We start from the raw sequence: 13,701 nt of genomic DNA, 5'->3' as shown, positions 1-13,701 counted from the left end.
AAACTACATTCACACTGAAAGAATCAATTATGTACATTTATTTCAAAGCATCTTTACAGTTAAGACTGCAGCCCATTTAGAAGAAATGGTTAAGTGGTAAAGACAAGGCACCATCTTGATTAGAATACATGAAACACTTTTGTTTTGGCGGTTTTTGTCCATTAAGTACAGTTTTATAAAACAATGGAAAGGGCAGCAAGTCTCACATTGTAAGCAATATAAGGAAAGTTACGGAAGAAAAAACGATTACTTAAGATAAGATGTTCTACATAAGGCAAAATATATTTGGCCAATGGTATAACTACTGTATGTGCGGGGATAAGAAATACAACAAGTTTAACATGATAAATCAGTAGTCCCTTTACATAAAGTTGTGTAAAATCCACGCAATTCATCCAGGAAGTCAGATAATACAGTATCAAATGTCGTCACTGTTCAGCGAAATAAATTAAACAAGTGCAATTATGAAGCTGCTTTCCAAGGGAAGAAGTGGTACTTACTACAGCTCTCTGTATTTTTAAAAACATGTCTGAGGAAAAAAATTAAATTGTCAAAAGCCAACACTGCTATGGCACTTTAATTCCCACGTTCATCACTCATGTCAGTGCTGGCAGGCCACAATGGGCACTTAACGGCCACTGCAGCATAAGCTTCCTTTACTTTCTACCACCAGTATAATGTTACTCAGCTTTGGCCAGATATATACATTCTCATTATTCTCAGACTGTCAGAGAGCAGAAAGAAATTGAAAAACAACACAGTGCAATAGAGAGACAACAGTGGTTCAACGAAAGCATTAAAAAATAACATTGATTTTGCACAAAGAAATTCCCCCAATTAATATTAGCACTTTTCCCGATCATTTCTAACTATTAGGTTGTGAAGAAATGCTGGTTGTGAGGAAAAGAGTTTACAAACGGATAAAAAGTTTGTTTCCTTTGTTTTCAATGAGGCTGAAAGCGTAAACACTGAAGAAAAAAGTTTGAGTGGCAACATGCCCCAACTTTCAGTAAAAGTACCATACATTCAGTAGACATGGAACTTTTTTAAAAATATAGTTATGTACACTTACAGTATATCATTTCATATTACCAATGCAAGTACTCCTTATTTACACATACGCACGATAGTTGTTGTTTTTTTTCATAGTTTCCAACAGGGACACAACAAGCCAGTCGGAGGTCCCATCAGTCACTGTCAGTTTCATCCTGGTACTTGGCGGTTGCTTTGATAGCACGTCCGTTTTGTAAAGGCATGTCTTCATAATCACTCCTTGACAAAGATAAAGAAAACATAATTAATACTACCTCCAAAACTGTGAGGAGTAAGAATTCACAAAAGCAATAAAGTAAACAAATGCTTACCCGTATATTACTTCATCATCGGAGTCATTTAGCATAGAAAAAGCAGGGTTATCCTTCAACTGGGAGTCTGGGAAATTAAACAAAACCAGTTTGATTAATACAGTAATTCATCTTCATTATCTACTGAATTGAAACTGTACTGTATTACTTACCATAAAGTGCATTTTTGGAGGGGGAATACACAAATGCCAATGTGTACAAGTAAAAGTTGAGTAGACCGTAGAATGATAAAAATTCAGCTGGTATGTCTCGAGTTAAGGGATATTTTCTCACTATTCAAGACATCAACATGGCATCTCACATGGGTATATTTAAAAAGGTACAGTGAGTAACATCTGGTGGCATCTAGCGGTGAGGTTGCAGATTGTAACCTGTGCCAAGCGTGTAGAAGAACTACAGTGGCCGAAGTGAAAACGCGAATGGCCTTATCTAGAGCTGTTGTAAAGGTAGCGTAGGTCATTTGGAGAACAGAAGTGCCAGTTCCTAGAGAGTGTGCGCACGTGAGAAGTTAGTGGAAAAGAAAGAGAGAGCGCCGGTGAATGTGTGTGAGCAAAAGCAGAAGACAGAATTAGTTTAGCTTTGAGAATATCAAGTGAATGTAAAGTGAAAGTTGCAGTTTGTGCAGAAATAAATGCTGCAGCTCCTCAAGACCAACAAGCCGTGTCTTGTTTCCCAGCGGCTGAGTGGAGTGACAGGGGTTAACCTCGGAGTGAGTAACGTTATCGACTCCAGCCCAAGCAGGAAAAGATAACACAGTGGTTTGTCACACAACATGGCGGACCGCTCCCTATGTAGATATAAACGACTCATTCTACGGTAACGGAAATACAACAACTCCTATTTTCAGGTGATTATACACTAAAGAAAACATGATTATCATATTATTATTATTATTATATTCCATTTCTGCCAATAGATCCCCCTAATTGATCCACACTGGTCGTTTAAGTGAAATCCTGGTCGAAATGAAATATCGTTTGAAAGGATATAGTTCTGGTAATGAGTAGACAGTTCAGCGACAAAGTTGTCTTGGAGAGCCTTGGCACCAAACCTCAGGTAGAGAATGACCATGCTGGAGGAGAAAGAGCAACAAGGACAGGATCAATTAACCACAAAGGACCTTAAAAAAAAACACAAAGCGGGTCCTTTTGGGTTTTGGGTTTTCCTTAAAAAACACACCTTATAACAAGGACCACAAACGTCAGCGCCGTCAAAAACCTGAGCCGGAGATCTAGTGATTGAAAACACACAGAACTTTAATGTTATCATAATAACAGCAATTGACTTCTCAGAGAGGTGTGGTATGTAGGCTGTGATACCTGAGTAAGGCATGTTCTTGAGTTCAGAACAAGCTCTGACGACCAGGAAGATCAAGTAGAGGATATAGAGGGCAACTACAATCAGGAAGAAGACCTTCATGCCCTGGAGAAATAACATGGGACTTTATTAAACTGCTGGGCAAATGAAGACATAAACACTGGGTGTACTAAATATAACAATACTGTCCAAACACCTTTACCCCAACTTATTACACGGCTTTGCTGAATACTCGATTCTGATTGGTCAATCACAGCGTTCTATGGTCTGTTATTTCTTTATAGCAGACCGTTGCTATGGATGCAGTTGTGATCTCGGACTCTGGCGGACCATTTTTTGTGTCAAATTATTGATTTCTTAAGTATGTAGCCATGTAATAAGCGGGATAACATACAGTTAGCATGTCATCGTTGTGAAATAAACCCCAGCAGGACCCATTTATCATTATCATTATCCCTTACCTGTACCATTAAAAATAACAGTCTCACCTGAAAGTTCATTATGTCCACTTTATACTGATAAGTAGGGTCTTGGAGTTCATTAACCCTGCAAATTCAGAAAAAAGTAGTAAATCTTTTCAGTCCTGTTGTAATTCACAGTTTGCATCAGTCTGCTAGTGGCCAATGGGGTCAGACTTACGTTTGCCATATGCCCAGTGTAACTGCTGAGAGCCACAGAAGACCTACGATGATCAGCTTAGGCAGGTAGAACGTCAGACATTTCCTCTCACCCTGTGGAAAAGACACAAAACACATTAAATAAGATTGCTCTAAAAAAATGAGAGGAAACCATTAAAGTACAGGTGTAGTGCTGGACCCACCTGAACCCTGATGCCATGATAAACACAGAGCCAGAAGAGCAGCAGGGAACACAGGAACAGAGCCTGGAAGAAAGCGTCCAACGTCCCCGGAAACCAGCTGTTCACCAGGAATGACAGCGGGAAGAACGGATCTGAACAGTAAAGCAACAAAACGCAATAAGCAACACACCTGACCTTCAAGTAGGACTTCTTTTACAGTGGACAGGACACATGTTAACATCTGTAGTTGACACATGAAACCACAGTTCTTTGACTGTGAAGGTGCAGCTGTAAAGGTTGTCACGAACGTCAGTGTTTGATACGCCGCACAAGGCACCCTTTAGCGTCAGTAAGAGACACACCGAGCTTTCCATAACCTACAATGTAAACCCATCCGCGGCAACAGTAAACGCTCATTAAAAGTGCTGTAGTGATGCAGTTTAAAGAGCGTAAGAGACCCAAGTAGTACTGGCAAGGCTTTCATCCAGGAGACCGCTGTTCATGTCCCGTGCATTACGTTTCGTTTTCACTTTACAACCAGCAGATCATTAGTGTCCCATGTTCACAACGTCAAGTCACATTTGCACTGTAAAAATGTAATAATTTTAAGCCCAACCATGTAGTTTTTTCATCAACCTAATTATGTGGTTTTGTTGCCTAATCATAAGCAAGTGTTTTTGTTTAATTCATAACATTAACATGTGTTTACTGAGACCGAAAAGTGACGCAGAGGGGTCTGACAAAGGGTCAGTATGTGACGAGGTGGGATGAGAATGGGGCTGCCAGATTGTACAGGTTGTATTTTAGGGGTAAAATATGACTTGAAGAGATATAATACTGAAGCTCACCGTTGTAGAGTAACAGCAAAGGGAGCAGGATAGACATCCACTTCTGTTCTATGCCCCAATCCCTCATGGAAAACTTCCTCAGTGAGTGTGCAAACATACACTGGGACATGCAGAGAAAAAAAAACATGTTAGTCCTGCATTTGGTAAACATTGATTTTAAGTCTCTGATTTACACTAGTTATCTTTTTTCACGGTCACATTTTGGTCAGATTTGAATACTGGTTATGTGATATGAAAGAAGGTTAAGACGTGCTCTTACCGTCACCATAAAGGTCAACACCACAAAGACAAAACGGAACCAGATCTCCACTTGCGAGAAGGTGGGGTTGTACGTTTTCCACTGAGGAAAAACAAGAACAAAAGGGATAGAAAGAAAAAAAAGAGTAAAAAGGCTGTGCTGACCTGTGAGCTCAAGTTATTTGGAAAAAAAATTATAAATAAATAAATCCAATGCAGCAACAAAAAGACAATATCACAGAGTTTGTTTTATGAGCTGGAAGTGTGTGTCACTTACAATAAACTTGACCTTGATTTCATACGTGATATTTTCAAGGCCTTTGAAGCTGACCATGACCTGGTACTGGGTGTAGTTCAGATAGCCAAGATGGAGCACAATGATCTCATCACATTTCTGTAAGGAGAGACAAGAAACGCTGCGTCACTGTCAGTTCAGTCAACAACTGTACAGTGCATCAATAAACTGCCCTGAGGATGTTACTATCTGACTAACATGATGATCAAATTTAATCCTGCATTCACCGCTACACTGAAACCTCATTTCATATAATAAATGACATTTCATAAGCTCACACTGACTGCTGTGCTGGTTGCTGCTGCCTGACTAAATGATTAATGACAATCCAGCAAACTGCGAGAGAGGAAGGTGGCTGGGTTTGCTGATTGACACTTACATCCCCGCAGTGTAGCGTCCGGGATTTCTGGTGCATGTTGTTGATGTGCATCACACTGGCGTCCTGCATCACTCCCTTTAGCTCAACGTTGATCTCGAAAGGCTGCTGGAAGTCTCCCACTGACACAGACAGCAGTACAAAAAAACATGTTATCAACCAAAGCCAAGTAAGCTTGCAAAAATAATAAAAGAGAAAGCTATTTGAGGTGTCAAGGTAAACGGTTGTTATCTGTAGCTCATTCTGTGGTCTTACTATTGCTGTGTTCAGCCTGCATCACACAGGTGAGCCATAGCTGCTGGTTGTAGGTGGTGAGGGGAGGAGAAAGTAGATTGAAGGGCCCAGTCTGAAAACATACAATAAATGACAGTTAATTTACTAATCAGTATAAGAGATACTTTGATACAACAGTAACTGAAGTAGTGTCAACAATCTGTAGAAAGCAAGTCCAACAAAAACTAGTACTTAAGCATTAAGGACAGTGGTAAATGTGCAAATGTCGCACCAATTCATCATCATGAATGTGATTGCATTTTAGCAGAAGTTAGATGATTTCATTCATTCACACGTATTCCTGACATGAATATAAAATATCACTGATGTGCTGATGTGATTACTGCAACACACGTTTTAATCTTACCTTAACTGAGAGGTTTTTGAGAAGTAACTGATCAACATTGTGTTCTTGCTCAGCAATAACCTTAGGACCTACACAAATTTAAGAAGACAGAATGAATACATGTTTCACAAACTGAACAACTGGACTATCCAGAAAGGAGCAGTTGATAATAGTAGCTAGGTGATGAAGTCAGGCAGAATTATTCACTCAATTTCTCTATATCTCAAAACCTAAAGTGTTGTGTTTAAATAAATAGATAGATAGATAGATAGTAACTTTATTGATCCCGAGGGAAATTCAAGTTTCCAGCATCACAGTTCCATAGTGCAAAACATGTTAGTAAAAAGGCAGTAAAAAAAAGTTAGTAGTGCAAAGTATAAAGTACAAAAAAATATACCAGATATAAAAATACAAGGAGATGAAGAAAACTGTTAAAACTGAATATAGTGCAGGGTAACAGCTGTGATACACGACTATTAAAAAAGTGAATATAGTGCAGAAGAGACTTTTAAAAATGAATACAGTGCAGGGTAAAAACTGAGATACAGGACTATTAAAAAAGTGAATATAGTGCAAAAGACACTGTTAAAAATGAGTATAGTGCAGAAGAGACTGTTAAAAGTGAGTATAGTGCAGGGTAACTCCAGTAGCTTAGTCTATGAAAGTGCACTGTGTGCATTATTATCTGCCCTGCTATCTGTCCTAGAGCTTTAAATGACTTAATGACCAACACCCATCTTGGGGCCAGTGTTGTAGATTATGTTTATCAGACATACCTGCAATCCCAATGAAGACTGTGAGGCCAAAGCAGATCAGGAACAAGACGAAAACCAAGACAAAGTGTCTTTTGGACAAGGTGTAGAGCCGCATGGGGGCCAATCTGTCACAGGGAGACATTCACTGGAGTTAACACAGACACAGAGACACAAGCTGATCACCAGAGCCACAAGCAGAGAGTGTGTGAGACGGACAGGACGTGAGTAATGTTTGATTAGTGGTAGATGTTGTTGTCCTACTGTGGTTCTATGTCAACACTGCTAGCATCGATGCTAGTTCATGCAGTAACAGTAACAGATGGTAGAAACAGAGCTCCACAGTGGTTCTAATAATGTCCCTCACAACATTAACACATCGGTGACACATCCCACTGACCAACATCTTAAACTTACAGCTCCATGTCTGCCGGTTCGCTGTCTCGGTACCGAGAGAAAACGTTAATACTTCGCAGTGAATCCACATCCGTGTATCCGGTATCAACATCAGTTAGCGACAACCGGAATGCAACGTCATCGAGTGGGAGGAGCCATGGTGACGTGACACCCGGAAATGGAAATCTTTATTTCCGGGTGTTTTATTTATTTATTTTTTTAGATATACGTGCTTCTTTTTCTTATGAAGCCGTCGTTTTTCATTGTTAGACATTAGGTTGATAAATTTATTTGTGGCTGAGAGTTATTTTATTTCGCAAAAGGCGTAGAGTTTAAATTATTGAAGGTAACGGCTATCCTTTTTTTTTTTTTACGTTGAAAGTTTTATTTTGAAAGGATTTACCGGAAGTGTGAGTATGATATACAGTATATATATATATATATATATATATATATATATATATATATATATATATATATATATATATATATTTTTTTTTTTTTTTTTTTGAAGATAATTCAGTCATTATATATGATATATATATATATATTATTGAAGATAATTAATTTACAAACATTAAGGCATTGTAATCTAAACTCAATAATTCTAACATACAAGACACAATTGGATAGGGAAGATAATTTAAATTATAAAAAAAAAAAAAATAGTAACAAAAATAAAAGAGGGGGTAGAAAATAATTAAAGGAACAAAAAAAGAAATGCATAAATAAATAAATAAATAATAAGACTGCACTCTTCCATAGTAGCTCTAGGGATTATCATCATATATGTTCAGTTCTTCATAAGCTCTGAGGAGAGACTTTGCATGTTGTCCTTTCATTAGTCTTAAAGCACTGAGATGATTCTCCACAAGGTCCCTTTTGAAAACAGGAAAATAGGTGTTTAATTTTCCTCCATTTGGATGCATGGATGAAAAAAATGTCACCAGCAGTATCAGATTGTTCAATATCAAGTCACTCTTAATGTCCTTCTTGTTGATACCAAACACAATATTTTCTCTTGTGAGAGGAGCAAGTAGTTGGATTTTGGTTTACAGCCAAATCTTCCCAGAATGCTTTTTCCATACAATAATCAATTAAACTGATATATAGGTAAATAATACGTATAAAGAATGAAGGGATAAATAAAAAAAAAATATATATATAAAATAAAATAAAGTAACACACAAGGGGTTATTATACGGTAAATAAATAAATAATAGTAACGTGAACGTCCTCTACGTGACAAAAGGTTGCGTAACACGACTACGTCATTACGTCATACGTTGACTTTTAATTTCTAATAAAAAAAAAAATTCTAATGAGCTATTCATTTTAGTTGATTTCTTCAAATTCTGACAGTATTTGATTTATTTTAAAGTAAGCATATGGTGATTCACCATCATTTAATGCAGCCTATGGTTATAGATCCCCCTCCAACAACACAACACTTGTTGCCTTTGATAGGAATCAAGAGGCCTCTACCTCGTTTAAATTATCTAACATTTTAATTCATACTAATATAAAGTGTGCAAAATGCAAAGTATTTTCCCCATTTCCACGAATATGTTATCAAATTAATCTATTATAGGACAGCTCAGCATCATCTACCATTATAACACAACATGCTCATAATATAACTGTTATGCATCAAGGTTGCATATTGTAAAATGATAATTCACAGCATCAAACGCCATGATATATAAACATTTGAGTTCATACTAATATAAAGTGTGCAAAAATGCAAAGCATTTTTTCACCATTTCCATGAATAGGTTGTCAAATTAATCTATTATAGGACAGCTCAGCATCATCTACCATCATAACACAACATGCTCATAATGTACCTGTTATGCATCAAGGTTGCAGATTGTAAAATAATATAATTCACAGCATACAACGCCAATATATATTGTATAACACAGCAGGAGATGCGTCTGTCTGCATTGTGTGTTTAGCAGATAAAACAGGAGACGCACCTGTAAAAGCGATCATCCCTGTAAGGTGTCAGGTCCTCCTTCAGCTCGTTGTAGGCCTCCTGGATCTTCCTGCAGAAGTACTTCAGCTCGCTGTACAGAGGGTTCTCCAGGCCGGACGAGTAGTCGGTGTCCATTATTATGATCACACACAGAGACAGAGACAGAGAGAGGCTGAAAGATGGCGATGGAGAGACAACAACCCACCCAGCGGCCTATAGAGAGAACAGCACAATGATCTGTCTCTATTGTCACGTCGCTTTTATAATTGAAAATGCAGCCGAAGCTGTTTTGTTTGTGTCGTTTCAAAGAGGGGAAAAAAAAAGCTGTAAAAAAAAAAAGCAGAAGAGGAGGACGGAAGCACATAAAGACAGAAACACGCTGAAGCAGAGTCACGTGGTCTGAGTTCAGCACCGTGGACAGAGACAGACAGCTGCCTCTATAATGACACCACCATGGAGACCACACACACACAGGGAATGAAATTAGCAGTAAAAATTTCAGGTCACCAGCCACCATGGCAGATAGATTTTCCTTATATTAAAAAATATTATTCTTATATTGTATGGAAAGGCTCACATTTATTTTAAGGCTTAAATTGGAAAAAAGTATTGAGTACTGGGAAAAATGGATTGTGTATTTACACCGTTGATTGAAGTGTGACATTGTATATTAAGATGTATTTTGAAAAATAACCTGTGATCTGACATTGTAACACCCATGATGACCTCATGTTCTTTGTTCTCTAATAAAAAAAGAGTTTAAAGAAAAAAAAATATATATATATATATATATATTATCCTTAAAAAGCTATTCCTAAATTAAAAATAGTCAGTGATTAAGGTTACATGATCCATATTTCTACTGTCTGTTACCACTGACTCAGTGTTTACTAGGGGTGGATGAAAATATTGAAAGTATGGAGTATTGCAATATTATGTTTAGTGATACTGTATCGATTCTCAAAAAACCCTGTATTGATTTCTAATAGTTTACAAGCAAACTCAGCCAATACTTTATTTTATTTGCAAAGAGAAATACAAATCCTACTATTCTGATTGCATACAAAATTTAAAAATGTTACTCAAATTTGATGCATATGGTGGTATCATGACCGTTTTCCCAAAATTAGATTTAAAAAAATCACAATATATTGCCTTGCTTACAGTACCACAATATATTGTAATATATTGCATCGTAACCCCTGTATGGTGATACGTATCTTATCGCCAGATTCTTAGTGAAGCGTTTTGTGAACATTAAAGCATGTAAACATGTTCTAGTAGAAACCCCAAATAGAAGTATGAACCTGAAAACGAGCATAATCGATCTTCTTAAACTTTTTTGCCAGAAGAGTGCCTTGGACCTTTCTTCTTCTTTTTTGAACTTTTGTGTTCCCAACCAAAGAGCACCTTCATTACACTGATTTGAACTTCCAAGCACTCCTGACCTTTTCTTTTTTTTGAAGTCTTGATAGAGACAATAGAGCCACCTTGTGTGCACCCTGGTCTAGTCCAATTCTATTTAGGAGACAAGACACAGTATTTTTTCGGAAACAATGACGTTTTATTCAAAAGATGCGTGACATATACAATTATAAAATAATTTACATGGCATGCCTTACTATCCATTCACTATAAACGTTCAGTCACCAAATCAGACTCAGATTCTTTTCAAGTGTTTTTGTCATTTAGGTCTAACATCTACAAATACAAAGCACATACCTTTTCTAAAGAAAAGCCAAATCCTACAATATCTACAACAGGTCATCTCATAAAATCAGTTTAAAGTGAATCCTTAACCTAAGTCCATAGGCAATTCTCAACATGAACTCAGTGGCTTACACTTGTGTGAACGATGTCTGTGTATGTGTGTGTATGTGTGTAAGAAGCCATGACCACACACGTTTAAAGATAATAGATTTAACACTGATGGGATTGGTAGACTGCACAGTTGAATACAGACACACCTTGACTTGACAGTTACACTCTACATAACTAGTCTACCAACTACACTAAACTGTGCACTTACTCATTCACATCTTTTCCATCCAATGCAAACTTCACAAAACACAGAAGAATTTGCCCGTTTCCAAACCCCCGCCCTCCCCGACCCAACCCCTCATCTTCCCATCTCACAATTTGGGTTACAAATTTTTATCAACACAAAGAAATGTTCAGAAAACTCCACAATATACAGTATGTATAGATACTATATCTCCTTCAGGAAATAATCTCATAAATAAAATGTACAGACCAGCAACGGAGATGCTGAACTAAAAAGAAATGGTATCAAACTGTGGTCAAAAGTGATGACAAAGGATTGTTTTCCCCCTAAGAAAATATTGCACAACTAACACAAAAATATGGATATTTTCTTTATGACATGCTCGCGTTCTTTTCATTTTTTAGGATCATACATTTTTTTAATCTTCCCTACGACCCCCCCTCTGTCAGACATGCATCTTGTTGTGATCATAAAGATCACACTAAAGAATTTAATAATCTCATCAATTCAGAGACCAAAACAGAGCTGGTTTTCTATTTCAAGAATTAAGTTACACTTTCCTCTAGGCCCATTTTCAAACTATAAATTTTAGCAAATGCATATTTTGGCACAAAATAGAGGTGACCCTAAACACACCTAATATTACTGCCCTTTTTAATGATTTTGGCTACCATCTCATACAGATAAACCTATTTATTTATATTTGCAATTTACTCCTATCAGCTGGCCCTGCTCTGTGTCCTTTAGTTCAACACAAATACAAGTTTGACAGCCTGAAAGAAAGAAAGGAAAAAAAAAAAAAACAGCTTTTCAGATTTCAGTGTCAGCTTACTAAATGAACAATAGCTTCATCCTTCATTGGAGTTCTGACTTCAAAGACTTCAGTGACAATGATTTCAGCTTAACTGTTTTTGTTGTGGTTGTAGCTGTCAATTTAAAAACAGTACTACAGCGTCGCTCCACACCTGAAATTACACTTAAAACACAGTGGAGACAGGTGTAAACAGACATCTGTCAAAGTCACCCGAGTCTCTTTTACAACATTTACATATGACTGATATGTATTTACATGACTTCTGAAAAGAGTATGAAATGGCATAGGTGAAATATACAAAAATATTTCCTGTACCTTGCTTACATGTTTAGTGTGGTTCTTAAAGAGCAGACTCCACCCCAACTACACACTCACTTCACAGAAGTGACAGCAGGTGACAAATCACTTCATGCCAGAGTTGTTCGATCCAGGCCGTGGCGACTTCTTCAGCGCCCGTGTCACCATATGTAGATATATTTCACTAAGTACAGGATATATCAGTCAAAGCTATTCAGTACACACCCTCCCACCTGAATTACTCCACAGCGATATTCAGCCACCGGTTCTCCCAAATAAAGCAGGTAAGTTGAAAACCATGTTGACAGGGTATGAAGATTGTATATCACAAACAATGACAATAATGTTAAAATTCATATCTGAATAGATAAAGAACAAAATGTACATATAAATTAATCCATGTAGCAGAGTAACATTCCTTCTTCCTTCAAAGTCCCAGGAAACTATGTGGAAAAGACTGCAGTTCGCCTCATCTACTCGTTGACCTCCCCAAGTGTTGAACAGTGACACACCTTTGACTACAGTGAAAAGTGTGACCTCTTAGTAGTGCTCCTAAATGATGCATATATCTAAGCCTCAATTCCAGCCGAGATAGACTGAGATAGTAACAAAAGGAATGGCAGAGAGCAAAAACAAAAAGACCCTCCTACCCTCCACAATGTTTAGTCATTTAATAAAATCCTAAAAGCAAAAGCAGTATAATAAAGTGGTAACTGTTTCACTGAAGTTTGTACAGCAATGGATTTCAGTGCCCAGTAGTACCTGTGCGCTCTGGGGAAAAAAACAAAACAACAACTGTGATCTCCAGAGTGTGGTTTTCAAGTATTACTGCTGCTTCTTTTGAAAACTGCACCTCGACATCCCTCTCTCTCAGTTAACCGATCGGTTATCACGTCTACAAGCTTCTTCTAGCTAAAGCAGCATTTATTTGCATGATGATTACCAAAGCTCAGCTCTTTGGCCCTACATGCACTGCAAGGTACCACTGACTGCCAAACGGAGCAAATCTGAGGGCGTCCTTGGCGAATGCAGCCAATGCTTATTGCACCAACTCTAGTGGCAGCATTGTGTAGTGCAGCATGATTGTATCTCTCTCTATGACCAGGGCTGATTTAAGTCTTCTCTCCAAAAATCAAAAGTTTATTAATCTCAAATGAAACAACTGTGCCCCTTCAACAGATTGCATTTAAATCCCAGATATAACTCAGGGTAAGTAGGGAGAGGGGACATCTCATTTGAGGCGTTGTGTAACATTGGCTAAAGCCACTGCGAAGGCCTGCACAGCAGAGAAGGGATACTGGAAGTCCAGGATGTAGGCATTGCCATCAATCCTGCCAAACTGCATGACCTGTGTAGAAAAACAAAAAAGTGCAGAAAGGTACCATCATTAACACCAGGTCCTTCTGCACACAGTATTTCAAATTAGGGCTGTCAAACGATTAAAATATTTAATCCTGATTAATCGCATGATTGTCCATGATTAATCACAATTAATTGCACATTCTTTATCTGTTCAAAATGTACCTTAAAGGGAGATTTGTCAAGTATTTAATACTCTTATCAACATGGGACTGGACAACTATGCTTGCTTTATGCAAATACAA

The 13,701-nt window shown here is 37.7% G+C and overlaps 2 protein-coding genes across 4 annotated transcripts in view; both read right to left on the bottom strand.

The window, feature by feature from the left end:
- Nucleotides 1–22: 22 nt before the first annotated feature.
- Nucleotides 23–9,442, bottom strand: tmem181 (transmembrane protein 181). 2 transcript variants are annotated; one of them, XM_037750157.1, is made up of 17 exons: nt 8,983–9,442; nt 6,632–6,735; nt 5,877–5,944; nt 5,492–5,582; nt 5,240–5,358; nt 4,843–4,959; nt 4,588–4,668; nt 4,329–4,428; nt 3,502–3,632; nt 3,321–3,412; nt 3,170–3,227; nt 2,684–2,786; nt 2,544–2,595; nt 2,354–2,436; nt 1,517–1,606; nt 1,365–1,431; nt 23–1,272 (listed from the first exon to the last, which is right to left on the bottom strand). In XM_037750157.1, exons 1-17 carry the CDS (start codon nt 9,114–9,116, stop codon nt 1,188–1,190), a joined length of 1,575 nt encoding a protein of 524 aa, XP_037606085.1. In that variant the 5' UTR covers nt 9,117–9,442; the 3' UTR covers nt 23–1,187. The 2 variants fall into 2 exon arrangements, with proteins under 2 accessions (XP_037606085.1, XP_037606086.1); XM_037750158.1 differs by lacking the exon at nt 8,983–9,442 and adding an exon at nt 7,025–7,182.
- Nucleotides 9,443–10,523: 1,081 nt separating this feature from the next.
- The window catches only part of tulp4a (TUB like protein 4a), a 35,396-nt gene continuing 32,218 nt past the window's right edge, over nt 10,524–13,701 (bottom strand). For both annotated transcript variants that reach the window (XM_037750149.1, XM_037750150.1), the window contains exon 14: nt 10,524–13,445. In XM_037750149.1, the coding sequence (XP_037606077.1) occupies nt 13,329–13,445 (117 nt within the window). In that variant the 3' untranslated portion in view covers nt 10,524–13,328. The remainder of the gene's footprint in view (nt 13,446–13,701) is intronic.

The sequence above is a fragment of the Sebastes umbrosus genome, chromosome 18 (assembly GCF_015220745.1).
Source record: "Sebastes umbrosus isolate fSebUmb1 chromosome 18, fSebUmb1.pri, whole genome shotgun sequence".
Lineage (NCBI taxonomy): Eukaryota > Metazoa > Chordata > Actinopteri > Perciformes > Sebastidae > Sebastes > Sebastes umbrosus.
Note: the sequence above shows the minus strand (reverse complement) of the source record. Positions and strands in the feature narration are given on the sequence as shown.

What these genes read in the sequence shown, in the direction of transcription:
- tmem181 (XM_037750157.1), bottom strand. Translation starts at nt 9,116, where the DNA reads ATGGACACCGACTACTCGTCCGGCCTGGAGAACCCTCTGTACAGCGAG. An exon ending in GCAGGCTGAACACAGCAATA is followed by an intron (nt 5,359 to 5,491) that starts GTAAGACCACAG and finishes TGTCTGTGTCAG; the next exon opens with TGGGAGACTTCCAGCAGCCT. An exon ending in ATCATGGCATCAGGGTTCAG is followed by an intron (nt 3,413 to 3,501) that starts GTGGGTCCAGCA and finishes TCTTTTCCACAG; the next exon opens with GGTGAGAGGAAATGTCTGAC.